This window comes from Rhopalosiphum padi, unplaced genomic scaffold (genome assembly GCF_020882245.1).
Source record: "Rhopalosiphum padi isolate XX-2018 unplaced genomic scaffold, ASM2088224v1 scaffold1, whole genome shotgun sequence".
In the NCBI taxonomy this organism is placed as follows: Eukaryota; Metazoa; Arthropoda; class Insecta; order Hemiptera; family Aphididae; genus Rhopalosiphum; species Rhopalosiphum padi.
The window spans coordinates 9,056,851-9,072,559 of record NW_026869996.1 but is presented as its reverse complement, the minus strand read 5'-3'; the positions used below and the strand labels follow the sequence as shown (position 1 = coordinate 9,072,559).

The following is a 15,709-nucleotide window of genomic DNA, read 5'->3' as shown; positions in this document are numbered from 1 at the left end:
AATTTACCATTATTAACTTGCATACATTTCATTTAAGCAGATACTTTATATACTCTATAATACATTATTTTATATGATAATCTTTACCAATATTAAAAATTCAAATTATTATCTGCTTATAAAACACTCAATTCTTAAGTTAGTGTCATGTAATCCAGACAATTATATTAAGTAAATGATTCTTATTTACTATTATTAACTTCTATAGATATTATGTTAGCTGATTCTTCATAAACACTATAAAACATGTTTTTATATGATAAGTTTGAGAAATATTATGAATTCCTATTTTAATCTGCTTATAAAACAGTCAATTATTAAATGTATACACCAACAGAGGGCGTGAGCGTCGCCGTAGTAGGGACGACATCCGTCGGCCGAACCGCCTCAGAAAGAAACTAGATAGTTGTGTGGCGTTCACCGTACTGCTGTGTGTCGTAACGGGTCGTTGTTTTTACTTAGCTTTTGAGTCTACTCGTTATTTATTAATTAAGATTTTTGATATTATAAACGAATTGTTCATATTTTATGCCCGAAGTTAACACAAGTAAGTTTCTTGACCCTTGACTACTAGATCAAGAAAATGATTCTAATTTATAATTTTTAACTTTCACTTTTTTCATTTTACCTGATATTTTTACTTCATAAAAACTATAAAATATGATTTTATAAGTCAATTCTGACCAATAATACAACTTAACATTTTTTCGTATTGAAAAGGAGCGATTTTCAGTTGTTGTACAAATGTATTCTTTAGTTACACTCATAATACATTTGAATTTCTTCTACAAAACATTCTGGTATATTTGTACTATCTTTTATGGCTTATCATAATTATTATTTATTATCATCTGTTATACATGTTTTGCAGTTTTACATTCGTATTTGTATTTAAGTTTCAATTGTAAATTCCTTTCATGTATTTTGTATAAAAATGAAGTTTGTCCGTTAGTTTATGTTTTGATAGTTTTAAACAATTCTCAAGATAATCTCTTGAAACCTGGACCACTATATTAAGAAAATGATTCTAATTTATTATTATTAACTTGCATACATCTCATTTAAGCAGATTTTACATAAACACTATAAAACATGATTTTATATGATAAATATGACGAATATTAAATATTTATTTTTTGATCTGCTTATAAAACAAACAATTCTCAAGTTAATCTCTTGAAACCTGGACCAAAATATTAAGAAAATGATTCTAATTTGTTATAATTAACTTGCATACATTTCATTTAAGCAGATACTTCATTAAAACTTTAAAACATGATTTTATATGATAATTTTGACGAATATTAAATATTTATGTTTTTAACTGCTTATAAAACCCACAATTCTCAAGTTAATCTCTTGAAACCTACACCACTATATTAAGAAAATGATTCTAATTATTTATTATTAACTTGCATACATTTCATTTAAGCAGATACTTCATAAACACTATAAACATGATTTTATATGATAATTTTGACGAATATAAAATATTTATGTTTTTAACTGCTTATAAAACCCACAATTCTCAAGTTAATCTCTTGAAACCTGGACGACTATATTAAGAAAATTACTCCAATTTACCATTATTAACTTGCATACATTTCATTTAAGCAGATACTTCATAAACACTATAAACATGATTTTATATGATAATTTTGACGAATATTAAATATTTATTTTTTGATCTGCTTATAAAACAAACAATTCTCAAGTTAATCTCTTGAAACCTGGACCAAAATATTAAGAAAATGATTCTAATTTGTTATAATTAACTTGCATACATTTCATTTAAGCAGATACTTCATTAAAACTTTAAAACATGATTTTATATGATAATTTTGACGAATATTAAATATTTATGTTTTTAACTGCTTATAAAACCCACAATTCTCAAGTTAATCTCTTGAAACCTACACCACTATATTAAGAAAATGATTCTAATTATTTATTATTAACTTGCATACATTTCATTTAAGCAGATACTTCATAAACACTATAAACATGATTTTATATGATAACTAGCAGACCCGTCGAACTCCGTTTCGCCACCAGATTCGTTTTATGTAACATTTCGTTTGGTGATTAAAAGATAAAGAAAAAAAATTTTTTTTGTTATATATTTGAAAAGGAAAATATTTATTTCATTTCACAACAGTAATAAATTCATTTCAATTACCTACTAAAATGAAGTGTTATTTAATTGTTTCATTGTAGTGCTCTTTGGTAAACCACATTTTTTGTTTTTTGGTCTGACGTTAACACAAACAAAGCGGATGGTTTCTCAACTCGTGAACACGCAACGTATAACTGTCCATGTGAAAAACAATGATTTTCCAAATTTATCCCGCAAACACTAAGCGATTGGCCTTGCGACTTATTAATTGTCATTGCGAACGCAAGGCGAACTGGGAATTGCAATCGTTTGAAGTCAAACGGAAGATCAGTCGGAATCATTGGTATTCGAGGAATACATACATTTTCACCTGCGTACTTTCCGTTAATAATGGTTGCCTCAATTAAATTCGGCATAAGTCTCTTTACCGAAAGTCGAGTACCGTTGCAAAGTCGCGGTGGATTCAAATTACGCAGTATCAAAATAACTGTACCAACTTTCAGTTGCAAGTTATGTGGTGGAAATCCTGGTATCTCCAGAGAGTTCAAAAACTCCGTTGGATAATTTACTACATCATCGGGATTTGTTATTGAATCAACGGATTTGTATGTCACCAAATCGCCAGCAATTTTTGATTGAATGGTGAAATTCAGTGCGTGGACATCATTATTCTTTGCTGCAAGAATTGCTCGTTGACTTAACCAAGCATAATTCTTATAATTCTCACTAATGTTTGGGAAAACATTTTCAATAAGAACTAATTGAGTGTCTACAAATCGGCAAAAGTCGTTGGTAAGAGTAATTAATCCAGATGTCGCATCAACTGGGACTTTTCCATTTCCAAGATCTAACAATTGTTTGGAAAATTGTGCAGCACTTTGATCATTTTGAAGTTGAACTCTCATATTAGTGGTTAGCAATAATGTTTTTACGTTATTCCATAAAGGTGATGCCTTTAGGCAAGCATTCAATTCATCTGCAGGCGTTCCACGGGGAACTACTGGCAACGTCTGCCTGAAATCGCCTGCCAACAATATCATCAAGCCGCCAAAGATGTTGTTATTTCTCCGAAGATCCTTCAGTGTGAAGTTAAGTGCTTCAAGTGATTTCTTATGTGCCATTGTGCACTCATCCCAAACAATGAGCTTGCATTGCATTAACAATTTTCCAATTGCACTGGATCGGGAAATATTGCACGTTGGAGTATCAATTGTGTTTAAATTGAGTGGCAACTTAAGCGCAGAATGTGCAGTACGACCGCCATCTAGAAGAGTCGCCGCAATTCCAGATGATGCTAACGCCAAAGCTATGTCACATCTTGATCGAATAGTGGCCAAAATCAATGAAATGACAAATGTTTTCCCTGTTCCTCCAGGTGCATCCAGGAAGAATAGACCACCAGTATTATTGTCCACCGCTTGCATTAATGTTTTGTATACTTGTTTTTGCTGTTCATTCAGCAACGGAACATTATTTCTAACGAATTCCTGCAATGTATCAACATTGTATTGCAGCTCTCGATTTAATTCTTGGTTGAATGCATCGTGCATCGATCGATTTGGCGCAATCATTCCTACTTCAATCAGTAGCTTGTTTGCAATAGTCAAGCATTGATCCTCAATCAGAATCAATCCTTCATTGTAGATTTCATCGGTTATTTGGATGTCAGGATTATTCGTTTGAATACGCAAGCGATGCAAGATATCTTCACATATGGCGTCTTTGTATTTGTTCCATAACTGAATTGGTTGTGAAGGAAAACATGTGGTGATGATAATTGCGAACAGCGTTCGTATTTGGTACGCATTTGATGAAACAACTGAATCTGCAAGTGTTAAATCCCAATGAGAATCGTTCTCCAGCAAACCCAATAGTTGACATGCTTCTCGATATGTTTGGCATTGGTGGCCATTCACAGTTTTCAAATGCGCAAATGATTTCGGTCCACGTACATTTACTAACAGCAGTCGCAAATAAAAACATTCATCGTTTCTAGGATGAACAGTGTACATACGACCTAGTGCATCAGTTGAAAACACCTGTGGCCAGTCTGGAACTGGGGTTCCTTGTTTGCGACGTTGGAATTTCTTTGTTGATTGATTCCAAGTGTAATACTTGGGCATTTCAACGTACATCAGCGTCGCTGCGAATGGATCTGCTTCACACATTGCAAAGAAGCTAGTCAATGTTGTCGATGGTGGTCTCTCAGCTCGTTGTGCCGCATTAGCCTCAGTGAAGTAAACTCTTTGGCATTTTCCAAATGCACTGCTAAATGTACAACTGTGGGATATCTTTCATGAATTTGAAATGACAATAATCGCCACAGTGCTTCATTAGTACTGACGTATCTGCCCATTTGGAAGTTGCTGATTTCGTCATTCACATTTTCCGACGCAATACCAAACACAGCCATGTCGCTGCCTTTTGTGACGTACTTGCACAAATATTTGATTGATTTGGCCGAATGACAACTCTCAACGTTTGCATGTGTTTCGAAAATTCGTGATAGCAGCGGGCAATATGGTACAATGAATTCATTTCCGATCTCAATCTCTTGATTTTGAACTTTAACTTTAATAGTTCGACCGTTATCTTCTTTTGAACGCCGACGATAAACTGGATATCCATCGTTCCCTGTGACTGTTTCAGCAACTAACGGTCGCGGATATCGTTTTGTGCACTTTCCATCAGCCATGCAAGGCGATAATGGATTTAATGCACCGCACGGTCCATGCACCATCTGTGTCGTCACAATGTCGTGTAGACGGGGATCAGTGACTGGATCAGGAATTTCAGCTGATATGATGTCATCCACTTCATTTGAATGTAATTTGTTCAGCAACCAAATTAGGATATGAGCATGCGGTAGTCCACGCTTCTGCCATTCCACCGAGTACATATAACAACGTGTGTCACCAAAAACTCGATATTTAGTAAGCACATCCATCATAACCTTGAGTTTTTGCTGAAATACTCTGGCGATTATGTCATGGCGATCTTGCGGTTTTTGACCCGGTTCCAACTCGCGTTCAATTTCCGTCCACTTCGGATTGCATGTGACCGTAATAAATAAATCCGGAGTTCCATAATTTCGCACGTACGTCATAGCGTCTTGAGCGTATTCGTGCATGTGGCGTGGGCTTCCGATATAAGTTGATGGGAGAATCGTCAGTCGTCCAATATTCTGAACATCACCATCTGAATGAATAGCATCACGCAAGTGTATATAGTCCTCAGATCGTAGCTTTGGCTGATTGAATCTGATGAACGCTAAACGTTCGGTCTCGACTTTGACATACATGTCAACAGCGAATTGCTGGAATAGCCGACCGCACTTCAGAATGACATTCTCCTCATGTGTACGAATCATCATACGATACGCATAGTAATTCATTGCGCTTAGATTTTTATTATTCGTTGATACTCCTGAAAATGCAAAATTAAATGAATTGTTAATGGAAACCAATAAAAGTAATAATGGAAATAATTAGTGTGTGAATATTGTACCTGTAATTGGATCGACCATCTTCAACGTGATGTCGTATCCGTCTTGCCCTTGCCAATAAATGATTGGATATTGTAACGCATCGTACAAACGATGTGTCTCGTTTACACGATGCATGATATTGCTTCTTCGCTGAACGACAATGTCTCGTGATTTAGTTGGATCGCCAACAATAATTGCAGCAACATCATTAACGGTGGGTGCATTGAATCTTCGCACATGTTCACCTGTCGGAGTACAATCCGCTCTTATGACAAATTTGTGCGTATCCGATGGCATTCGTTCCAATGCTGTTTTGAACATATTAACCACAGCATTATTAGCGTGAAAAAATGCTTGCAACTGTTCAATAATTCGTCTCTTTAACTGTTGTGCTCCCTGTATATTGCACCGCACGTTCAGCTGATCCACCATCGACGAAATGAAATATATTTGCAGAAATTGATGCGGTTCATCTGGTGTTGGCACCATTGAACCATGCAAATGATATATTTGACCTTGTATCTGTAATTGCAAATAATCATTAAAATTTGTTCATGAATACATTGTAAATCGTGTGATGGTGTAGTGTGTGGTGTATATGAAGTTGTTATGTGTTGCAATTATGTGTTGGTTATGTGTGTTGTATCTTTTACCTTGCAAGTCGGCATGAAGCCGCCTTCTCGAATGATATTAGCTCCAAAGGAAGTCATGCGAAAGCAGTTATTGTATTCAAGGATGTGTTGAAGAAAATGGCTGGAATCGGGATCACTTCCATCAAACAATGTTTTCAGTGGCTGTGGTGGTGTAAGTAATGGATCCAGTTTGACTTTTCCACTTGCGCAGCACAATCCAACCGTTTCTCTTTTGAACTTTACCGCATTGCAATATCGGCATATAGTCGTCATTCGTCCAATATCCAAATTTTCATCATCACTGTAGTTCGCAGTGGGATCATATTGGAATGCCAAGCGATTGTATGATGCCAATGATCTTCGTGTGCTCACGCGATGTCTCAATCGGTCATTTTCTCTTATTATATTTTGTCTTTCTTCTCTTAAGTTCCTTGAATAGACTTGTTGCTGGCTTGCATGTCTTGTGCGGCGGCCGATGTTCGCACGTCGTTCTCTAGGCATTTTGGACTATGGACATAGTGTTGAATTTAACTTCAAATGCACGATCCATATAATTTACAATAAATGAAATTAACTGAACAGAGAATAATGATATCTGTCACACACTTTATCACGCACCGTTGCTATTGGTTTGAAGTACATGCTATGTATAATAGATGGCGCTGTATGTGAAAAACGATTTCCCCACTTTTCTGTTGAATTTTTCCTGAATTTTCCAGAATTTTCTTTGCTATAAACCTCACGGAGCCCAAGACCTTTCCAACGAATGCAAAACCGTGGAAATCGGTTCGTGCGTTCTGGAGTTATAGCGTCAGGGAGGAAAACCGGACTTATTTTTATATAATAGATTTTGACGAATATAAAATATTTATGTTTTTAACTGCTTATAAAACCCACAATTCTCAAGTTAATCTCTTGAAACCTGGACGACTATATTAAGAAAATTACTCCAATTTACCATTATTAACTTGCATACATTTCATTTAAGCAGATACTTTATATACTCTATAATACATTATTTTATATGATAATCTTTACCAATATTAAAAATTCAAATTATTATCTGCTTATAAAACACTCAATTCTTAAGTTAGTGTCATGTAATCCAGACAATTATATTAAGTAAATGATTCTTATTTACTATTATTAACTTCTATAGATATTATGTTAGCTGATTCTTCATAAACACTATAAAACATGTTTTTATATGATAAGTTTGAGAAATATTATGAATTCCTATTTTAATCTGCTTATAAAACAGTCAATTATTAAATGTATACACCAACAGAGGGCGTGAGCGTCGCCGTAGTAGGGACGACATCCGTCGGCCGAACCGCCTCAGAAAGAAACTAGATAGTTGTGTGGCGTTCACCGTACTGCTGTGTGTCGTAACGGGTCGTTGTTTTTACTTAGCTTTTGAGTCTACTCGTTATTTATTAATTAAGATTTTTGATATTATAAACGAATTGTTCATATTTTATGCCCGAAGTTAACACAAGTAAGTTTCTTGACCCTTGACTACTAGATCAAGAAAATGATTCTAATTTATAATTTTTAACTTTCACTTTTTTCATTTTACCTGATATTTTTACTTCATAAAAACTATAAAATATGATTTTATAAGTCAATTCTGACCAATAATACAACTTAACATTTTTTCGTATTGAAAAGGAGCGATTTTCAGTTGTTGTACAAATGTATTCTTTAGTTACACTCATAATACATTTGAATTTCTTCTACAAAACATTCTGGTATATTTGTACTATCTTTTATGGCTTATCATAATTATTATTTATTATCATCTGTTATACATGTTTTGCAGTTTTACATTCGTATTTGTATTTAAGTTTCAATTGTAAATTCCTTTCATGTATTTTGTATAAAAATGAAGTTTGTCCGTTAGTTTATGTTTTGATAGTTTCCACTTCTGAATTACTCAGTGTTGTCCACGTACTAGTTGTCATATAAAAATTGTCGTTCTCCTTATGGTATCTAGTAGTGACATTTTATCATCCAACCATTATACATATTTAACTTACTATTTTTTTTTAGATGGCAGTACACCAGATATACTCAGGACATATTGAGACATGAATTACCATTTCTACCACATGGGAAAGTTTCAACATCCTACGTTGAAAATGGACTAGACGATCCTGATAATAATAATAGTTTTATGCAAAGTACGAGTAATGGATATTGAATATAATTGATATTAAATTAATAGTAGTGTAAAAAAAAATCAGTGTCATGAAACCCTGACCATTAGATTGTAAGCAAATGATTCTAATTTTCCATAATTGACATTCAAATATTACATTTAAGCTGAAACTTCATAAACACAATAAAAAATGATTTAATATTCTGAATGTTGACATGATTTTACATGGTAATTTAAACAAATATTACAAAGTCATACTTTGAACTGCTTGTAAAACACTGTATTCTCAAGTTATTCTCCAACCACTATACATATTTAACTGAGTAAATTCTTTCAGATTGCGGTACAGCAGATCATTCAAGACATGCTGAGACATGAATTACCATTTCTACCACATAAGAAAGTTACAACATCCTATGTTGAAAATGGACTAGAAGATACTGATAATAATATTGGATTTATGCGATGTACGTGTAATGGTAATTAAATGTAACTGATAGCAACATAATTGCAGTATAACAAAAACTTAGTGTCATGAAATCCAGACCATTAGATTAAGTAAATGATTCTTATTTACCATTACTAACTTTCATATATATCATGTAAGCTGATACTTCATAAATACCATAAAACATGTTTTTATATGATTATTTTGACTCGTATTTTAAATTTATATTTTTAACTGTTTATAAAACCTACAATTATCAAGTTAATATCTTGAAACCTGGACCACTATATTAAGAAAATGATTCTAATTTACCATTGTTAATTTGCATACATTTCATTTAAGCTGTTACTTCATAGACACTATAAAACATGTTTTGTATATGATTATTTTGACTCGTATTTTATATTCATATTTTTAACTGCTTATAAAATACTGAATTCTCAAGTTATTCTTTAACAATTATACATTATTAACTTACTACATTTTTTCAGATGGACATGTTTGTCAGATCACTCAAGGCATGCAGAAACATGAATTCACATTTCTACCACTTACGAAGGTATCAACATCCTATGCTGAAAATGGACTAGAAGATACTGCTAATAATATTGGGTTTATGTAATGTGCGTGTAATGGTTATTGAATATAATTGACAGTAAATTAATGGCAGTGAAACAATTGAGATTTGTTAATAATCTGAAATAAATATTAGTAAACACCTTTGACTTGTAATTTTCATTCTTAAGAGTTACCATTAGTAACTTGCATACATTTCGTTTAAGCTGATACTTCAATAACACTATAAAACATGCTTTTTTACGATGACAATTTTGACGAATATTAAAAATTCATTTTTTTAACTGTTTATAAAACAAACAATTTCTCAAGTAAATCTCTTGAAACCTATACCACTATATTAAGAAAATGATTCTAATTATTTATTATTAACTTGCATACATTTCATTTAAGCAGATACTTCATAAACACTATAAAACATGATTTTATATGATAATTTTGACGAATATTAAATATTTATATTTAGAACTGCTTATAAAACAAACAATTCTCAAGTTAATCTCTTGAAAGCTGGACCACTATATTAAGAAAATGATTCTAATTTGTTATTATTAACTTGCATACATTTCATTTAAGCAGATTTTTCATTAAAACTATAAAACATGATTTTATATGATAATTTTGACGAATATTAAATATTTATTTTTTGATCTGCTTATAAAACAAACAATTCTCAAGATAATCTCTTGAAACCTGGACCTCTATATTAAGAAAATGATTCTAATTTATTATTATTAACTTGCATACATCTCATTTAAGCAGATTTTACATAAACACTATAAAACATGATTTTATATGATAAATTTGACGAATATTAAATATTTATTTTTTGATCTGCTTATAAAACAAACAATTCTCAAGTTAATCTCTTGAAACCTGGACCTCTATATTAAGAAAATGATTCTAATTTGTTATAATTAACTTGCATACATCTCATTTAAGCAGATTTTACATAAACACTATAAAACATGATTTTATATGATAAATTTGACGAATATTAAATATTTATTTTTTGATCTGCTTATAAAACAAACAATTCTCAAGTTAATCTCTTGAAACCTGGACCAAAATATTAAGAAAATGATTCTAATTTGTTATAATTAACTTGCATACATCTCATTTAAGCAGATACTTCATTAAAACTTTAAAACATGATTTTATATGATAATCTTGACGAATATTAAATATTTATTTTTTGATCTGCTTATAAAACAAACAATTCTCAAGATAATCTCTTGAACCCTGGACCACTATATTAAGAAAATGATTCTAATTTATTATTATTAACTTGCATACATCTCATTTAAGCAGATTTTTCATAAACACTATAAAACATGATTTTATATGATAAATTTGACGAATATTAAATATTTATTTTTTGATCTGCTTATAAAACAAACAATTCTCAAGTTAATCTCTTGAAAGCTGGACCACTATATTAAGAAAATGTTTCTAATTTGTTATTATTAACTTGCATACATTTCATTTAAGCAGATTTTTCATTAAAACTATAAAACATGATTTTATATGATAATTTTGACGAATATTAAATATTTATTTTTTGATCTGCTTATAAAACAAACAATTCTCAAGATAATCTCTTGAAACCTGGACCACTATATTAAGAAAATGATTCTAATTTATTATTATTAACTTGCATACATCTCATTTAAGCAGATTTTACATAAACACTATAAAACATGATTTTATATGATAAATTTGACGAATATTAAATATTTATTTTTTGATCTGCTTATAAAACAAACAATTCTCAAGTTAATCTCTTGAAACCTGGACCAAAATATTAAGAAAATGATTCTAATTTGTTATAATTAACTTGCATACATCTCATTTAAGCAGATACTTCATTAAAACTTTAAAACATGATTTTATATGATAATTTTGACGAATATAAAATATTTATGTTTTTAACTGCTTATAAAACCCACAATTCTCAAGTTAATCTCTTGAAACCTGGACGACTATATTAAGAAAATTACTCCAATTTACCATTATTAACTTGCATACATTTCATTTAAGCAGATACTTTATATACTCTATAATACATTATTTTATATGATAATCTTTACCAATATTAAAAATTCAAATTATTATCTGCTTATAAAACACTCAATTCTTAAGTTAGTGTCATGTAATCCAGACAATTATATTAAGTAAATGATTCTTATTTACTATTATTAACTTCTATAGATATTATGTTAGCTGATTCTTCATAAACACTATAAAACATGTTTTTATATGATAAGTTTGAGAAATATTATGAATTCCTATTTTAATCTGCTTATAAAACAGTCAATTATTAAATGTATACACCAACAGAGGGCGTGAGCGTCGCCGTAGTAGGGACGACATCCGTCGGCCGAACCGCCTCAGAAAGAAACTAGATAGTTGTGTGGCGTTCACCGTACTGCTGTGTGTCGTAACGGGTCGTTGTTTTTACTTAGCTTTTGAGTCTACTCGTTATTTATTAATTAAGATTTTTGATATTATAAACGAATTGTTCATATTTTATGCCCGAAGTTAACACAAGTAAGTTTCTTGACCCTTGACTACTAGATCAAGAAAATGATTCTAATTTATAATTTTTAACTTTCACTTTTTTCATTTTACCTGATATTTTTACTTCATAAAAACTATAAAATATGATTTTATAAGTCAATTCTGACCAATAATACAACTTAACATTTTTTCGTATTGAAAAGGAGCGATTTTCAGTTGTTGTACAAATGTATTCTTTAGTTACACTCATAATACATTTGAATTTCTTCTACAAAACATTCTGGTATATTTGTACTATCTTTTATGGCTTATCATAATTATTATTTATTATCATCTGTTATACATGTTTTGCAGTTTTACATTCGTATTTGTATTTAAGTTTCAATTGTAAATTCCTTTCATGTATTTTGTATAAAAATGAAGTTTGTCCGTTAGTTTATGTTTTGATAGTTTCCACTTCTGAATTACTCAGTGTTGTCCACGTACTAGTTGTCATATAAAAATTGTCGTTCTCCTTATGGTATCTAGTAGTGACATTTTATCATCCAACCATTATACATATTTAACTTACTATTTTTTTTTAGATGGCAGTACACCAGATATACTCAGGACATATTGAGACATGAATTACCATTTCTACCACATGGGAAAGTTTCAACATCCTACGTTGAAAATGGACTAGACGATCCTGATAATAATAATAGTTTTATGCAAAGTACGAGTAATGGATATTGAATATAATTGATATTAAATTAATAGTAGTGTAAAAAAAAATCAGTGTCATGAAACCCTGACCATTAGATTGTAAGCAAATGATTCTAATTTTCCATAATTGACATTCAAATATTACATTTAAGCTGAAACTTCATAAACACAATAAAAAATGATTTAATATTCTGAATGTTGACATGATTTTACATGGTAATTTAAACAAATATTACAAAGTCATACTTTGAACTGCTTGTAAAACACTGTATTCTCAAGTTATTCTCCAACCACTATACATATTTAACTGAGTAAATTCTTTCAGATTGCGGTACAGCAGATCATTCAAGACATGCTGAGACATGAATTACCATTTCTACCACATAAGAAAGTTACAACATCCTATGTTGAAAATGGACTAGAAGATACTGATAATAATATTGGATTTATGCGATGTACGTGTAATGGTAATTAAATGTAACTGATAGCAACATAATTGCAGTATAACAAAAACTTAGTGTCATGAAATCAAGACCATTAGATTAAGTAAATGATTCTTATTTACCATTACTAACTTTCATATATATCATGTAAGCTGATACTTCATAAATACTATAAAACATGTTTTTATATGATTATTTTGACTCGTATTTTAAATTTATATTTTTAACTGCTTATAAAACCTACAATTATCAAGTTAATATCTTGAAACCTGGACCACTATATTAAGAAAATGATTCTAATTTACCATTGTTAATTTGCATACATTTCATTTAAGCTGTTACTTCATAGACACTATAAAACATGTTTTGTATATGATTATTTTGACTCGAATTTTATATTCATATTTTTAACTGCTTATAAAATACTGAATTCTCAAGTTATTCTTTAACAATTATACATTATTAACTTACTACATTTTTTCAGATGGACATGTTTGTCAGATCACTCAAGGCATGCAGAAACATGAATTCACATTTCTACCACTTACGAAGGTATCAACATCCTATGCTGAAAATGGACTAGAAGATACTGCTAATAATATTGGGTTTATGTAATGTGCGTGTAATGGTTATTGAATATAATTGACAGTAAATTAATGGCAGTGAAACAATTGAGATTTGTTAATAATCTGAAATAAATATTAGTAAACACCTTTGACTTGTAATTTTCATTCTTAAGAGTTACCATTAGTAACTTGCATACATTTCGTTTAAGCTGATACTTCAATAACACTATAAAACATGCTTTTTTACGATGACAATTTTGACGAATATTAAATATTTATATTTAGAACTGCTTATAAAACAAACAATTCTCAAGTTAATCTCTTGAAAGCTGGACCACTATATTAAGAAAATGATTCTAATTTGTTATTATTAACTTGCATACATTTCATTTAAGCAGATTTTTCATTAAAACTATAAAACATGATTTTATATGATAATTTTGACGAATATTAAATATTTATTTTTTGATCTGCTTATAAAACAAACAATTCTCAAGATAATCTCTTGAAACCTGGACCTCTATATTAAGAAAATGATTCTAATTTATTATTATTAACTTGCATACATCTCATTTAAGCAGATTTTACATAAACACTATAAAACATGATTTTATATGATAAATTTGACGAATATTAAATATTTATTTTTTGATCTGCTTATAAAACAAACAATTCTCAAGTTAATCTCTTGAAACCTGGACCAAAATATTAAGAAAATGATTCTAATTTGTTATAATTAACTTGCATACATCTCATTTAAGCAGATACTTCATTAAAACTTTAAAACATGATTTTATATGATAATCTTGACGAATATTAAATATTTATTTTTTGATCTGCTTATAAAACAAACAATTCTCAAGATAATCTCTTGAACCCTGGACCACTATATTAAGAAAATGATTCTAATTTATTATTATTAACTTGCATACATCTCATTTAAGCAGATTTTTCATAATCACTATAAAACATGATTTTATATGATAAATTTGACGAATATTAAATATTTATTTTTTGATCTGCTTATAAAACAAACAATTCTCAAGTTAATCTCTTGAAAGCTGGACCACTATATTAAGAAAATGATTCTAATTTGTTATTATTAACTTGCATACATTTCATTTAAGCAGATTTTTCATTAAAACTATAAAACATGATTTTATATGATAATTTTGACGAATATTAAATATTTATTATTTGATCTGCTTATAAAACAAACAATTCTCAAGATAATCTCTTGAAACCTGGACCACTATATTAAGAAAATGATTCTAATTTATTATTATTAACTTGCATACATCTCATTTAAGCAGATTTTACATAAACACTATAAAACATGATTTTATATGATAAATTTGACGAATATTAAATATTTATTTTTTGATCTGCTTATAAAACAAACAATTCTCAAGTTAATCTCTTGAAACCTACACCACTATATTAAGAAAATGATTCTAATTATTTATTATTAACTTGCATACATTTCATTTAAGCAGATACTTCATAAACACTATAAACATGATTTTATATGATAATTTTGACGAATATAAAATATTTATGTTTTTAACTGCTTATAAAACCCACAATTCTCAAGTTAATCTCTTGAAACCTGGACGACTATATTAAGAAAATTACTCCAATTTACCATTATTAACTTGCATACATTTCATTTAAGCAGATACTTTATATACTCTATAATACATTATTTTATATGATAATCTTTACCAATATTAAAAATTCAAATTATTATCTGCTTATAAAACACTCAATTCTTAAGTTAGTGTCATGTAATCCAGACAATTATATTAAGTAAATGATTCTTATTTACTATTATTAACTTCTATAGATATTATGTTAGCTGATTCTTCATAAACACTATAAAACATGTTTTTATATGATAAGTTTGAGAAATATTATGAATTCCTATTTTAATCTGCTTATAAAACAGTCAATTATTAAATGTATACACCAACAGAGGGCGTGAGCGTCGCCGTAGTAGGGACGACATCCGTCGGCCGAACCGCCTCAGAAAGAAACTAGATAGTTGTGTGGCGT

The 15,709-nt window shown here is 30.0% G+C and overlaps 2 protein-coding genes across 2 annotated transcripts; both read right to left on the bottom strand.

Moving 5' to 3' along the window:
• Positions 1–2,208: 2,208 nt before the first annotated feature.
• Positions 2,209–4,284, bottom strand: LOC132931216 (ATP-dependent DNA helicase pif1-like). Its single transcript, XM_060997338.1, has one exon. It carries the CDS (start codon positions 4,282–4,284, stop codon positions 2,209–2,211), a length of 2,076 nt encoding a protein of 691 aa, XP_060853321.1.
• A 14-nt stretch (positions 4,285–4,298) lies between these two features.
• On the bottom strand, positions 4,299–7,079 carry LOC132931215 (uncharacterized). The gene is made up of 3 exons (XM_060997337.1): positions 6,257–7,079; positions 5,624–6,125; positions 4,299–5,542 (listed from the first exon to the last, which is right to left on the bottom strand). The coding sequence occupies exons 1-3, from the start codon at positions 6,734–6,736 to the stop codon at positions 4,299–4,301; spliced, it is 2,226 nt and encodes a 741-aa protein (XP_060853320.1). The 5' UTR covers positions 6,737–7,079.
• Between the last annotated feature and the right edge of the window lie 8,630 nt (positions 7,080–15,709).

Bases quoted from the DNA above. Each gene is read 5' to 3' on its own strand.
- LOC132931216 (XM_060997338.1), bottom strand. From the start codon at position 4,284: ATGTGTGAAGCAGATCCATTCGCAGCGACGCTGATGTACGTTGAAATG.
- LOC132931215 (XM_060997337.1), bottom strand. From the start codon at position 6,736: ATGCCTAGAGAACGACGTGCGAACATCGGCCGCCGCACAAGACATGCA. The intron at 6,126-6,256 runs GTAAAAGATACA...TTGCAATTACAG, and splicing joins GCTTCATGCCGACTTGCAAG to ATACAAGGTCAAATATATCA. The intron at 5,543-5,623 runs GTACAATATTCA...TTGCATTTTCAG, and splicing joins GATGGTCGATCCAATTACAG to GAGTATCAACGAATAATAAA.